At 34.8% G+C, this 13,165-nt stretch overlaps 1 protein-coding gene across 1 annotated transcript; it reads right to left on the reverse strand.

The window, feature by feature from the left end:
* Positions 1-934: 934 nt before the first annotated feature.
* LOC129308785 (DNA-directed RNA polymerase 3B, chloroplastic-like) lies at positions 935-12,396 on the reverse strand. Its single transcript, XM_054950149.1, has 19 exons — positions 11,517-12,396; positions 10,226-10,429; positions 9,992-10,125; positions 9,414-9,483; positions 8,971-9,029; positions 8,673-8,790; positions 8,141-8,254; positions 7,447-7,578; positions 6,758-7,174; positions 6,430-6,480; positions 5,667-5,737; positions 5,264-5,348; positions 5,003-5,155; positions 4,607-4,681; positions 4,396-4,485; positions 4,164-4,211; positions 3,965-4,079; positions 2,293-2,396; positions 935-1,648 (listed from the first exon to the last, which is right to left on the reverse strand). The coding sequence occupies exons 1-19, from the start codon at positions 12,279-12,281 to the stop codon at positions 1,538-1,540; spliced, it is 2,916 nt and encodes a 971-aa protein (XP_054806124.1). The 5' UTR covers positions 12,282-12,396; the 3' UTR covers positions 935-1,537.
* Positions 12,397-13,165: the final 769 nt, after the last annotated feature.

Below are 13,165 nucleotides of genomic sequence, written 5' to 3' on the forward strand. Positions count from 1 at the left end.
ATTCATTAAAAAAGAGAGTTGTACTAGTTTAATTAGAGATTTCAAGTTCAAATCTTGAAAACATGATAGTGAGAGGGCTTTCTTATGAGAAGATCTCATCTCAACTTAATATGGATTAATTTAGGCTCACATTACAACAGTTTGTCCTTATGATCATATAACATGACTTTGATATTCATGCACCGTCACTTGAATGTATATTCAAGCTTGTTTTGATAGAAGTTTCAGCTCAATCATGAGAAAGCTAAAATATTTCTCGAGGCATGTTTTAGCTATCATCCCTCTATGATTGTACAAGTCTTCTTTTTCATCTAACATTGAGTAAAATGCATCTTATGAAAGATTAAGGTTATATTTTATTTCTGTTTAAAAATTATTTTCTATTTTTAAAAATAAAAAATCATTTAAGTAAATATTTTGAATATAAGTATTCTCAAAACTGTTATCATTTAAAAAAAAAACATTTTAGAACTATTTTTGTTTTTATTTCTAGAGTACATTATATTTGATTATTGGAATTGAAAACTATCATTAATCATTAGCATAAGTCACCACTACTAATCACTAGAACCATTACTCATAAAAGTCATTAAATGAAACCTTATGGTTAATAATATTTTTAAAAGTTTAGTTAATGATAGAGCACAATGACATCGTTCAATTCATCTAGCTGACCCTATCTAATGAAATAAAGCTACTTGTTGTTATATCATCATTCCATGGAGACTTTGCTAATTTTCACTATATTTTTTTGAGTTTTATCAAGATATTAAAAATTGAATCGATCATTGAACTAGTCTAAATAATAATTTAAAAATTAATGACCTAACTAAGGGTCAACCATGAATCAGTCGGATCACAATTAAAATAATATAATTTAATTAAATATATAAAAATAGTCATATGAAAAACCATAATATTTAAATAGAAGTCATTAATTCTTCAAAGTAAATGAACTTTCCTATTGCAATTCATTCTCTATTTTTCCATTAAATCAGTAAAATGAAGAATTCTTCTATGTACACATCACAGCATCTTTCTGCCCTCAAGAACGTTTCTTCCTATATGATACAACTGCTACTTATACATTATATTACAATCAAATAGGAAAAAAAATTGCTTAATTTGCATTATCAAAATTACCTCTGGCCATTAGCTCCTCTCTGTACAGAAGGCATGCTGCAAGAATTTAGCATTAGTCTGTGTCTCTTACCCAGCTGCATCTCAACCCACGTGAAGGAGATCGCCAACACTAAAATCTCGTGGAGAATTTCCTTCCCACTATGTTAAAAGTATATTATCTTGAGCCATGAGGATTAATATATCTGCAACATTCTACCAACAAGAGACTACCCAAGGAGACCATTGGCACATATTTTCTTCACTTCCTGTTGCGTGAGAAGCAACTTTTGGCAGTTGTCACCATCTCAACTTCCAGAACAGGATAAGCTATGTTTCAGAAGTTCCTCAATAATTTTTCATCATAGAGGCAAAGGAACGATCACTTCTACAGAAACTCAGTCTTCAGAAGAGAAGCTCAGTTGAAAAAGTATGGTGACTCAAGAACATTGCGCAAGTCAAAATCACCTCTCTCTGGCAGTGAAGGAAAATCTAATCCTGGGTATGATGTCTGGAAGCCTTCTAACAACTGTAAAAAATTTAAAGTTCAATTATGCCAAGATTAAGAAGATATATATATATATATATATATAAGGTCCACATTCTGGTTCATCTAAAAGGAAAAAAAAAATGCAATGAATCAAGAAAGGGGTGTGATCCCCATGTTTTAATATCAATTTGAAGCCCAGAGTCAGTATTAATTTAACGAAGGCCTTTAAATAAAATCACAGAATCCACTTTCTTGTAGAACAGAGTAAGTGTTGCCTAACTCAAGGGAAGATGGAAGCAGTCTATACATATTGTGTCATTTTAAGGAAGTTTCTTATAAAGAGATAAAGAAATCAATAAACAAGTTGACCTGGGTCCAGAATCCAAATCCTGGTACTTTTCATCCCAAAAATACAAGGTACGTCAGTTTTTTCTCCAAGTTCACACTTGGGGTCTTCATGTTGAGAATTTTGGTGAATTAAACCTTTTCTTTGGATCTTTCTCAAAAAACTTGGGATTTTTGATAAGAAGTATTCTTTAACCATCCCCATAACACAAGATAAAACAAGGCATCCAAAACTCATATTTGATACTTGATAGAACGAGAGAAAAAGTTACGTATGGCTTTTCTATACCTAAATTATATCATAAATCCAGAATCCTCATAATACAACAAGAACTTACATTTTCAAGTATTGGCATGCTATAAAGCTCCACAAATTTTTCTCGAAGAATTTTATTCATTTGCTCAACATCACCCGCATGTGTCCAAAATGAATCGTGAACCCCTGCAAACATGTGATTCACAAAATTTGAGCACCAGAGTACATGGGGAAAAAAACGTATTTCTTCTGTCGGATTGACCAGCCACTAAATTATCTCTAGAATTGACCGGCCGCTAAATTGTCTCACAACAGTGCACATAAAGTGCAAGAAAGCATAAATATATTCATAGAGCCATTTGATTAAAAAGGGCTTTAACTGCTGTGATGAATGTTTTAAAGATGCATTGGCAACACTGATACCCACAAACATGATTACTAAGGCTCAAATCATTGTCAAAAAAAAAAAAATTGATGCAAGGTTACCCATAGCAATATTTAAAGATCTTTAGTAGATTCTACTACTAGTACAATTTGGCAAATTAAATGATCAGAGACGTCCAGCGAATGGATTGAGATATACACAGTAAGAAATGAATAACATCTCAACTCAAGAAACCATAACAAAATACTAATTTACTTTATGTCTGAAGATTCATCGAGCAAAAGAGAAAGCAAGGGGGAAAATTGAAAAGCAATTTTCAGCAAACAGTGAAGAATTTTGTTAACAAGCAATTTTATCTCTGACCATAATGTCCATTAAAAAAAAAACAGAGAGAGAGAGATAACTTTGTCTTTTTTTTTTTTGGGGGGGGGGTTTGGTTAAGGATCAAGAGGTAGTATGATCAATATAAAGAGAAGGAGGATATATGCAATTAAAAGGGCAAACCGAGGTAGAAAAATGAAGTCAAGCCTAAAAGAGAAAGTATATCAGAGTGTAGAATCAGACATTCTCCTAATAAAGCTAATGAGGAAAACACAGAGAAAAAGAACAATCATAAAGAAATTAACTTTTCAGCAGATCTGACAAGGAAAGCCACGTGTAAAAACCATGAGTTGAACCAAAAATTAGACGCCAAAAAAAGGCTACTTGTCTTGTGAAACAAGAAGAGACAGAAAAATCCCCTTGAAGAATAAGGCACTTAGAAAATGAGCACTCAAGCATTACGCTGCAACCAAATAAACTAAATAGCCCAAAATATTAAACATCTCTAGTCCCCGACAAGACTTTGCTTACTTTGCTCCTACCAAGCCTCTAAAACTAGTCAGAGACAGCTGCTACAAACTGAGGGCAGACCCACAGTTCTCGGAAAACTCCAAAGACCCACTATTTATGTATACTGAAAACATTAATTTAATAATTAAAAATGTTTCTCAAACAAAATGGATGCTAAATCAATAACCATTAGAAATAAGTTCTAAAGTCACATTCTATGAAGGAAATAGAACCAAGGGGCTTCTAAAAGCCATAAATAGAAACTTTTCCAAGCATAACTAAACTGCAACTACATTACTCCTTAAAATAGTGCAAAGCATTAACAAGTTTAGATGTATTTTATTCCAGTTTTATCCCAATATCTTCTGATAAAAAAAAAATGCAATGATGGCAAAAGAAAACTGCAGCATATCCAAGCAGAGAGCAGAAAACTGTTTACATTTTTCTGAGAAACAAATATTAATATTTTTTGAAAAAAAAAATTGAAGTTTCACAAATCATGTACATGATTTCTTTGGTAAATATTAGGTATTCAAACCTGCAAAACGCAAGCCAGCATCCCTGCAGGCAAGAGCAGTCATCATCATGTGTGAACCATCAAGTGAATGTACAAAGTTTGGAGGAAAGGCAGTTCTCTGTTTCCTGATATCAATCTGCAATGAAGATAGATTTGGGAAATGAAAAAATAATTCAGAAAAGTAAAAAACACAAGGAACAAGAGAAATGTGTCAACTTACTGCATTACCCTCCCGTTGCAATGCTAAAACCTGAAGTGATGTTCTGATCTGCAGCCCATAGTGAGATTCATCAACAAGGTGTTTCAAAATAAACAGCCAAACAGTACAACAAAACTAGAAGAAAACAAATAGTTGATTAACTAATTAACTAGTCTGACCTTTGTCACTGTTGAGCAAATTAAGTTTTTAATTTTAAAACAATAGGTTGAATAGCTGTGCATGGGAAGCTCACCAGATGACGTTCAGTTCTACTGTATGGCTGTATAACTGGAAGACCAAGAGGAGTAGTCCAACGAACAGGCTGATTTTCAGAAGCAATCACCTGTAGAAGTTATATACAATGTAATAGCAGAAAAGAGTAACACAACCCACAAACTCCAGATCTGCAAGACCAAAACAATATCAGCATCACTGAAAGTCTAGCAGGTGGTGAGAGAGCAAACCTTTGCACAATCACCAAGCCAACCCATGATGCCACGTGCAGCTTCAAATATTTCTCCAAGAGCAGCCAATGTCACCTGTAGAAAGTAAAGGATAATCAAATCAGAAGTCCTGATATGACCCACTTAATAATCAACTTTTCAACTTGCACAATAGCATGAAGTTCTCGATTGGTTGACTCCATTTTAGCTTCAGCATGTGAGGGTTTACAGAGATTTAAGGTCTTAAAGAGTATCCCAAAGAGTTATATTTCTTTCTTTTAGAAATAATAATTTTCTACTCAACCAAACATTCAAAAAGGGAATGATAATTGTAAAGAAAAGAGTTACTTATCAAGATAGCTGTAACTATCTCTAGTAGCAATAAGTCAATACTTCCTCATTTATATGGTTGCTTACTTTGGCAGCATAGCAGGCTGCAGTGAAAAGCAGCCTGTCATCAGTTATGAGACCTTTTTCCTGTAATCTTCTTTTTATTTGCTCTCGTGCCCCAACAAAAGTAACACCATAAACTGAAGTCATCACCGTTTGTTTGACCAGTTTCCTATCAACCTGAAAGCTTCCAACCATTAAGAGTAAGAAGAAAAAGAGACATTGCTAACTTCTGAAGCCTAAGTTCATCATATAACACAACTTTCAACCTTTAAAAAGAAGACTGACCTGATCAATTAAAATCTTTGCCAATAAAGCATTTGGATAGGCAGTTGGGTCTTTGTTGCTGTCCCTTCTCATAATATTATGAACCCTTTGCAAGTGCCAAAACATACAATTGAAGTAACAATATAATATCAGTTATACATAGCTATTTGGACAACAATTAAATGTATGGCCAATGGATGATAGACCATGAAGCTTCTTTCATGCGTAGAAGAAATCAAGCAAAGCAGGTGACTGAGGTAAGAGATGCTAACAAGCAAGCAACTATCCTAACGATAGCTCAAACAAGCACAAATTCCAGGCAGGTCTAAAAACAATACATTTTTTCATTCAAACCAGATTTCAAAATAATGGAGTATGGAATGGAGATTATAATGCAAAACATACAAACATCAGATTAACATACCTAACCGCAATCTCTGAGTAAACATCAGAAGGTTTTTCTCCAGCAACCAAATTAACCGCAGCAGCCTCTGGCTGAAAAGGTACAAGTATAGTGAACACACACACAAAAGGTGCAAGTGAAAGTAATTAGCAACAGCAAAAATTTTAGACTCAATTTAATCAATTTAACTAACCTTCTTTTGGTAGCCAATTTAGAATATCATTTTTGTGTTAACAAGTACTTTAGTATCTATATAACTAAAATTAGTTTGTTAAGCTTCATGGAGAGATTTTTACTATTGTCTCAAAAGCAGAACATCAGCATATAGCATGTCCAACTACAAATAAATCCAGGAAACCTAGAATGAGAGATACAGATGAACATCCAGAATTAGCCAACAGGCTTCTACCATGTCATGACGAAAGGGGAACTAGGAGGTACTTAACAGATCATGAAAGATAAGATTGCTGCCACCACCATACCTATTGAGTAAGCAATTTAACACGGAGATAAGAAGATTTCAAAAAACCCAAAATAATTCAACATGAAAAGGGACCATCTTCTACGCATGGAACAAGCTGAAATGATGTCAAGTTGCAGAACTTTCTCGTCATTTGAGAACTTTCTCGTCATTTGACATTTTCAAGATTCAGTGAAGCTTTTAGATGAATACTATAGCAAGCCATACAAAAATAAATCATCTTCAAGCTCCCACAAATCCAGGAAGTACAATCATATTTCATAATTATGGAAAATTCAAGCTATGAAATATAAATGAACGTACATGGTTTCTTCCCAGAGCTGCATAGTGCTGTAAGCCGTTACAGGAACCATCCTAAAATTCATCAGAATTGCATTACTAATAAATTTTCTTGAAAATAGTAAATGAAATTATGAAGAAATTTTTTCAGAATAGTAGATAAAGTAAACATTTTCAATTGAAAATAAAATAAGATGCGAATATTTGCAATATAAGACTACAAAAGAAGAAAAGCCCTGCATTACAAATGCAGATGGGAGAATTTGGAGTCAACTTGGTTACTTATAGAAGAAATCTGCAGAAGCTATACAATCCATTTTCCCCAGCTTTTAAGGCTCCCAAAAGCATATACCTGATGAATTGGCAGATGTGAGATTATAGAATGCGGCGATGAGCTTCTTAAAGCTTCAGATAGATTAATACAAGCAGCAAGGAACTGAAAAGGATCTTCAGCTGTTAACCACCAACGATTTCCATTAATAGGGTAATCCGCAGAGTCAAATATATCATGAAGATGATTCTCCACAAATGCTAGGCGGCAATCATAAGACATCTTTTCAATGCCACCTGCATATAAATTTGCCAGATGTATTTTAAGCCAATGTAGGCCAGACATCCCCAATGGCCGCCCTTCAGCAAATTCAAGTAGTCCTCTACATAGATCAGAGCTTAAATGATTCAAATGAGGATGCATTGGATATGCTCTGCCACGGAAGTCAAGATTGTGGGGATAATAAAAACCTTCCTCATCTTTCATTTTTTGAGCCACCTGTTTCAGATTGTTTTCTTATAGTTATTGCTCATCTAATGAAACGCGACATAGAAATTAAATTGTTATAAAAATAAAGGTGAGATTATGCGACTCATGTTCCAATTGAACTCATGAATAGATTAGGAAATCAAGCCTACGTTTATTTACATTGATTAACATCTTCACAAGATGTAGGCAAGATCATGGGATATTAACGCAGCAAATGGAATTGGAACTGTCAAGTGCTTAAAGACATGTAAGATTTTTGACAATGGGATGAGAGATCTCACAGAGAGCTTAAGTTCAGTGTCGCATCTTTGAGAATGTCTCTCTAGATTAAGTTTCCTTGCCTTCCTCGCATCCCATTTCCACTCCTGAATTAGTTTCAAATCCTCTGTAGAAGGCTTCTCTGGTACAGGAACCTGAGAGTTAAAGGAGAAATTCAAAGGACAGGTGAGTGCATGGTAATAACTAGGCATTTAGAATTCACCACATTTCAAGCTTTATGAAAAATAGGGATGGAGAGGACCAGAATTTATTATAACATAAACCCAATTACATTTTATCAGACAATTAACCAAAAAAATCCTAAAATTTTTCTTTTTAAAGTTTGATAGGGTGCTAAGCCAGCCACTACCATTCAAGGTGATTTTATCCCACAATTAGTCTAGGCTCAATCAAATCTGTATTAAAGATTCATCTTCAGATAAGAACAATAGCAAGAAAATTAAGTTGTTAAAGAAGTTTGAATGATTCAGAAAGTTACCTTCTATGAGTTGATAGTATCTAAAATTTATTTTATTTATTCATGTAAAGCTCCGATACCCATTTGACCACAATAAAGGGCCTTTTTTCTCATTTTCAAAAGCATTGGGTAAATAGAATAAACACAGACAAAAGAAGAAACCAACACAATCAACCTTTTCAAAATCCTATATTGTTCCATTTGGTAACTAGATAAGTTCTCTATCAATTTGTGCTTACATCATTACGATCAACCAGGCCAGCAACATTACCACCTCCAGCCCAGATGGACTCCACAACACTAAGTAATTTTTTATTTATTCGCCATTTGGTTTCTCCAAGTGTATCCAACGCCTGAAAATTCATCAAGTCAGAGAAAAATGGGTCAGAGATGCAGGGGAATATGCATAGGAACAACTTTATATGAGAAAAGCAAAAGCAATAATGCATAATGAATAAACGAATGAAAGTAGTAAAGCCAAATGAACGGCATCTTAGGAACTTTCAAAGAATTCAATGCTCCTGTAAATGTAGAAGACAATAAATTCCAAAACAAATAAGAAACTACTATGCCCTTTCTTCAATAAGGAAGAAATTAGCAAATAATAAACTTGATTATTGCAGCTCTCAACAAATTCCTGATCATCAATCCTGAATTGTACAAACAATAAAACGATGTGTCATTTTTTAACAAGAATATTCTTTTCTATGGAATACTGCTTCGCTCCTTCCTTAACAATGAAAAAGGAAAGCAGAAATCCACATATAATACCTCGTAAACTTTCTGCATTTGTTTCCCTTTGACATTCTTCATTACATCTTGCTGCTTCCTAGATCCATGAGTACGCATGATATAAGAAGGTAAAAACAGGTGCCCACCTTTGTCATACCTGGAAAGAGTATGGGGAGGTAGGGGCGACTCAGATTTTTTTCCCTTAAAAAAATGTGGGCAGCTATTTGTACCCCTCACTAGCTACCAAATTATTCCTAGATTCTATGGAGACAAAATCTAACCAAATGCAGGCTATTCAAATAAAATACAACAGTACAACCCATTTTAGTTGCCATACCCTTTCCACTTCTTAGGAGGTATTAACATTGGCATGTAAGGTATTAACATATGCTGAGCCTGTACAATAACAAGGGCACTAATTAGTAAGCAAGCAATTCATATTGACTGTTTATGGTGTATACGGCTAATTCTGTAAGGATTGGCACTATCAAGAGTTTAAAATATGCTTAAAAGAAATCATAACTTTGGCTAAGTTGTCGAAGTAAAAAAATTTTCCTGATGGTGGGTGTTCCCCCCCTGTTTTTTTTTTTTTTTTGGGGGGGGGTGCAATTAAGAGGAGTAAAAAGACCATAAAATGCAGATGTTGCTACAAATAAAAATGGGTTTATTATGCAATCATTTCTAGGAAAAAGCTTATTATCAACCTTGTAGTTCAACTTAAAATGGGCAGAGTATGAAAACATAAAATAAAAATAATAAAAACATGATTTCTCAACTCACAGATTTATCAAGCCCAGTCAGGAGTGAAGGGTCACACTCTATAACACCATAATTCTTCAAAATCTTCTGCCTACAGATACCAAACAGCAATTCAGAATTACATAAGATATAAGACAGTACCGTTCCAAAAGAACTTTAATCAATCCTTTGCAAACCATCCCCGCAGTGATTCTTTCCCTAGTTAACAATTTAAAAGATCTGCAATCACTGGCAGGTGAACCTTTCTTAAACGTGGTAGTTTTATCCTTTCATTTTCCACTAGCAAGGGTTGCACCTCATACTCCAAAATACCTTCTAAACTAAAGGCCAGTGGCCTCTGTTCATGTGCTTGTGTGTTTGGTGGATAGGGAATGGATTAAGCATAAAAGGAAGGAAGAATAATATACGATATGATGGGAGAGAAAGAGAGAAAAGCAAGTACCATGCCGGACACATCTACTCAGGCCATTTCTATCACAGAACAGCCAACAATCTGTAATTTCCCTTATCTGACAATGTTTCTAGGAGCTGAGGTCCTAAAGTAAGGATTATTGATTAAGAAGAAAAATAAAAAAAAAATAAAAAAAGCAAACCCTCACCCTGGATATTTTGATATAGCTTTAACCCTATGCCTGAATGCTGGTCGAATATCAGGCGGAGTATCAGCTGACTGGTCAACTGGAGCATGTAAATACGCTGTCTCAATTAATAAGTGTATTAATCGACATCCCAGCTGCATATTTCATTAGGTTCACTGATTAAATTACAGTGTTAGAACAAAAAATGAAAAAAAATTTATTAAACAACACACACACATGGGCACAACCACAAACCTTAGCCTGGGTATCACGCCCCCAAGGACTAAATTCTTCTTTCTTCAATAGCAACTGCACCTCTTTCATTCGTTTCCTTCTGATCAAACTATTTACACGTTTTCTTATTTTTTCTTTATCATTATTAAGGCCATCCTCAGCACCAGCCACTGTCTTCTTACCATTATGCCTTCTAGTCTTTTCCAGAAATCTATGAATCCTAACCTGCAACACATTGAGACAATTATAACAGATATCTTAATTTGTAACATAAGTAGAACTGTTGAGAAAGGGTGTACTCCTTTTCTAAAGTCACCATGAAACTACATTACGACAAGAACAACCAAGCAAAAGTGATTCAAAGAAACAGAGTAAAATATCAACAAAAAAGACCTCTCAGTCCCTGCCCAATTAGTGGAAAGAGACATGTGCTATGAAGACTAAGGTAGCATACTATGATGGTATGGGATGCTTGAGTCCCACATGAAGCAAAATAGGATGCTCTAGAGATGGTTCTAAAAGGGCAGCCATCAAAACGTCAGCACTCCAGGGAGACCAATTGAGGGACACTAAGGTGAGGTAGTATAGGATGCCTAAGTTCCACATGGTCTAGGATGTCATAAGTCCTACATGGAGTAGTACGGGATGCTCTATGAATTAGTTATTCAAGAGGGATAAATAATCTTCCAAGAAGCTAGCTATTGAGATCAGATACCCCATTGACCATCTCATTTTACTCAACGTGGGACTGAAGCATCCCATACTACCTAAGCCTCCATCAACCCACCAATGTCAAAACTTAATGGTTCATTGATAAAGAACAGGTTTGTACTAGTTTCAAGGAGAAAATGTGTGCATGTGTGTGTACATATTATGCTTTTAAGTTCCGATTTTTATGAATATTATTTTATCTTTTAACTCCAAATTTTTTCCCGCAATAAAGAGGTCAGAACGTACTATCAGAACAAAACTAGTGAAACAAAGCTATCTAAAGTATAAAATCCAAGCCAAGCCACTAATCCTGATAAGACTATTGGCATTATTGATTGAAATAGTGATTTTAGTATATAAATTCGTTATTCAGAATTTTCATTGTATGCTTCAAGTAAATGCATCAATTGCATAAGCTAACAGAAACCAGTGTCTGCTGTCAATGCATGTTCAGCAAATTGCATGATAACGAGGACGGATAAATTATAGTACCATGTGCTACATGTATGCACGGAAATAACCTTTACTCAACTGCTTAAAATGTTGGGGAGAACAGGGATTTACCTAATATTCATAGTTAGTTCAAAACATTCAAATTTACCTCTTGTTCTATAGCCATGCCAATCTGAACTGCAGCCTGAACAACCTGAACACACCCCACCTCAAGCTCCAGCATCACCAAACCCATCATCTTATGCATGACAATAACCGCCATTTTAGATGCAGGCAACAAATCAATATGTGGTGCATATGCAGCCTTCTGCTTTTTCGACCTCTGCGACTTCTGCTCAGCTTCTATAGCTTCCTTCAGCGGTTCAAACCACCCCAAAAACAAAGCCTTCACCTTTGGCAAATTAGGAGCCAAGTTTTTCTCACACATTTCTCTTTCAAGCTCTCTATACTCTTCCACCATCCTCTCCCACGCTTCCGTCTCAGCTTTAATCTGCCTCCTCCTCAGCATATTATATTCCCTTTTCTCAATTTCCTTGAACGCCAATTTCAATTCCTGGCAAGTTTCCGAGTACAAACCTTTCAAAAAGAGCGAGGAAATCCAAGGTGGGTCGTGGATAAATATCCTCGAGGATGACTCCGGGGCGTCAATTTGACGAACTCCGTTCACCGGGGCAAACGAAGCGAGGGAATTCTCGAGGTCTTCGATGAAATCATCATGTATTGAGTCCGGCAGAGGGTGAAATTGAACTGGATTAGAAACAGACTTAATACTAAGGGAAGAAGTAGTAGGAAGTGAAGTGAAGAGAAAGCGAAAGTTCTTATGAGATTTTCTCCTGATACGAAGAAGGCAATCTCTCCTAGTGTTGGGATAAGCCTGGACATGTGGGCTGGCAAAGGAAGTTGCCAACGTCATAGTGAAGAGACAGAGAGAGAGAGAGAGAGAATGCGCCTTCACGCCGAAGAACAGGATGATGAAACCTCCCTCAAACCTCAATGTCGGCCCTCTCCAAGATTTTTATGTTCCATTCCCTGCTCTGTTGAAGATGATAAATGATAACGAGCATGTACTGTTTTAAAACATTTAAAATAACAGTAAAATAAAAGTGACGTGGGGAAGATGGTGGAAATTCTTATTTGATGTATATTTTAAAAAATAATTGGAAAAAATTATTTCAGAGGATTGAAGTTTTACGTTTAAGCATGTATGATGTACGTATGAAGGAGAAGACATTGATAACATCTCAATTTCCACTGCATATTTAGAAAGGAAAAAAAAAAAATCATATCATAATGAAATTGGTAAATTGGTAAACAACACAATTAAAAGATTATCCTAATGTATGTTAGTTCAATAGCATAGATTTTAAGGTTCTTTATAATAAATATTACTAATTGATAAAGGAATTTTATAGTAACTTCAAAAAAAAAAAGCATGATTTGATAAATATCAAGAAGCACAAATATTTCAAATTCATTGACTTATCACGGCATCATATTTGATACTGCCATATCGTGTTGGCAACCCTTGGATATGTGTGTGTGTATTCGACCAAAACCCTTGGTATATGAAAATTATAAAATATTTTTTAACAAAGATTTTCTATGACCAATATTTCAAAGTTGATACTTCAAAGCTTGTTTTAAGAAATTAAATTTTTGGAGGCTTTTAAATTTTATTTTGACATGTTAGCAATAAATATTATATATTGATTGGTATTAATAACATAGGATTTTTTTTTTTTTGGCCAACAATATCAAAGGATTATATAAGCATGTGAGTTGTTTAGATATTTTTTG

This window comes from Prosopis cineraria, unplaced genomic scaffold (assembly GCF_029017545.1).
Source record: "Prosopis cineraria cultivar Desert tree isolate PC_DT_omini unplaced genomic scaffold, ASM2901754v1 PC4, whole genome shotgun sequence".
NCBI lineage: Eukaryota > Viridiplantae > Streptophyta > Magnoliopsida > Fabales > Fabaceae > Prosopis > Prosopis cineraria.

Coding starts and splice junctions, on each gene's coding strand:
- LOC129308785 (XM_054950149.1), bottom strand. CDS start 12,281: ATGACGTTGGCAACTTCCTTTGCCAGCCCACATGTCCAGGCTTATCCC. Junction 7,175..7,446: donor ACACTGAACTTAAGCTCTCT/GTGAGATCTCTC, acceptor AATCTGAAACAG/GTGGCTCAAAAAATGAAAGA. Junction 2,397..3,964: donor TGCTGGCTTGCGTTTTGCAG/GTTTGAATACCT, acceptor ACATGTTTGCAG/GGGTTCACGATTCATTTTGG.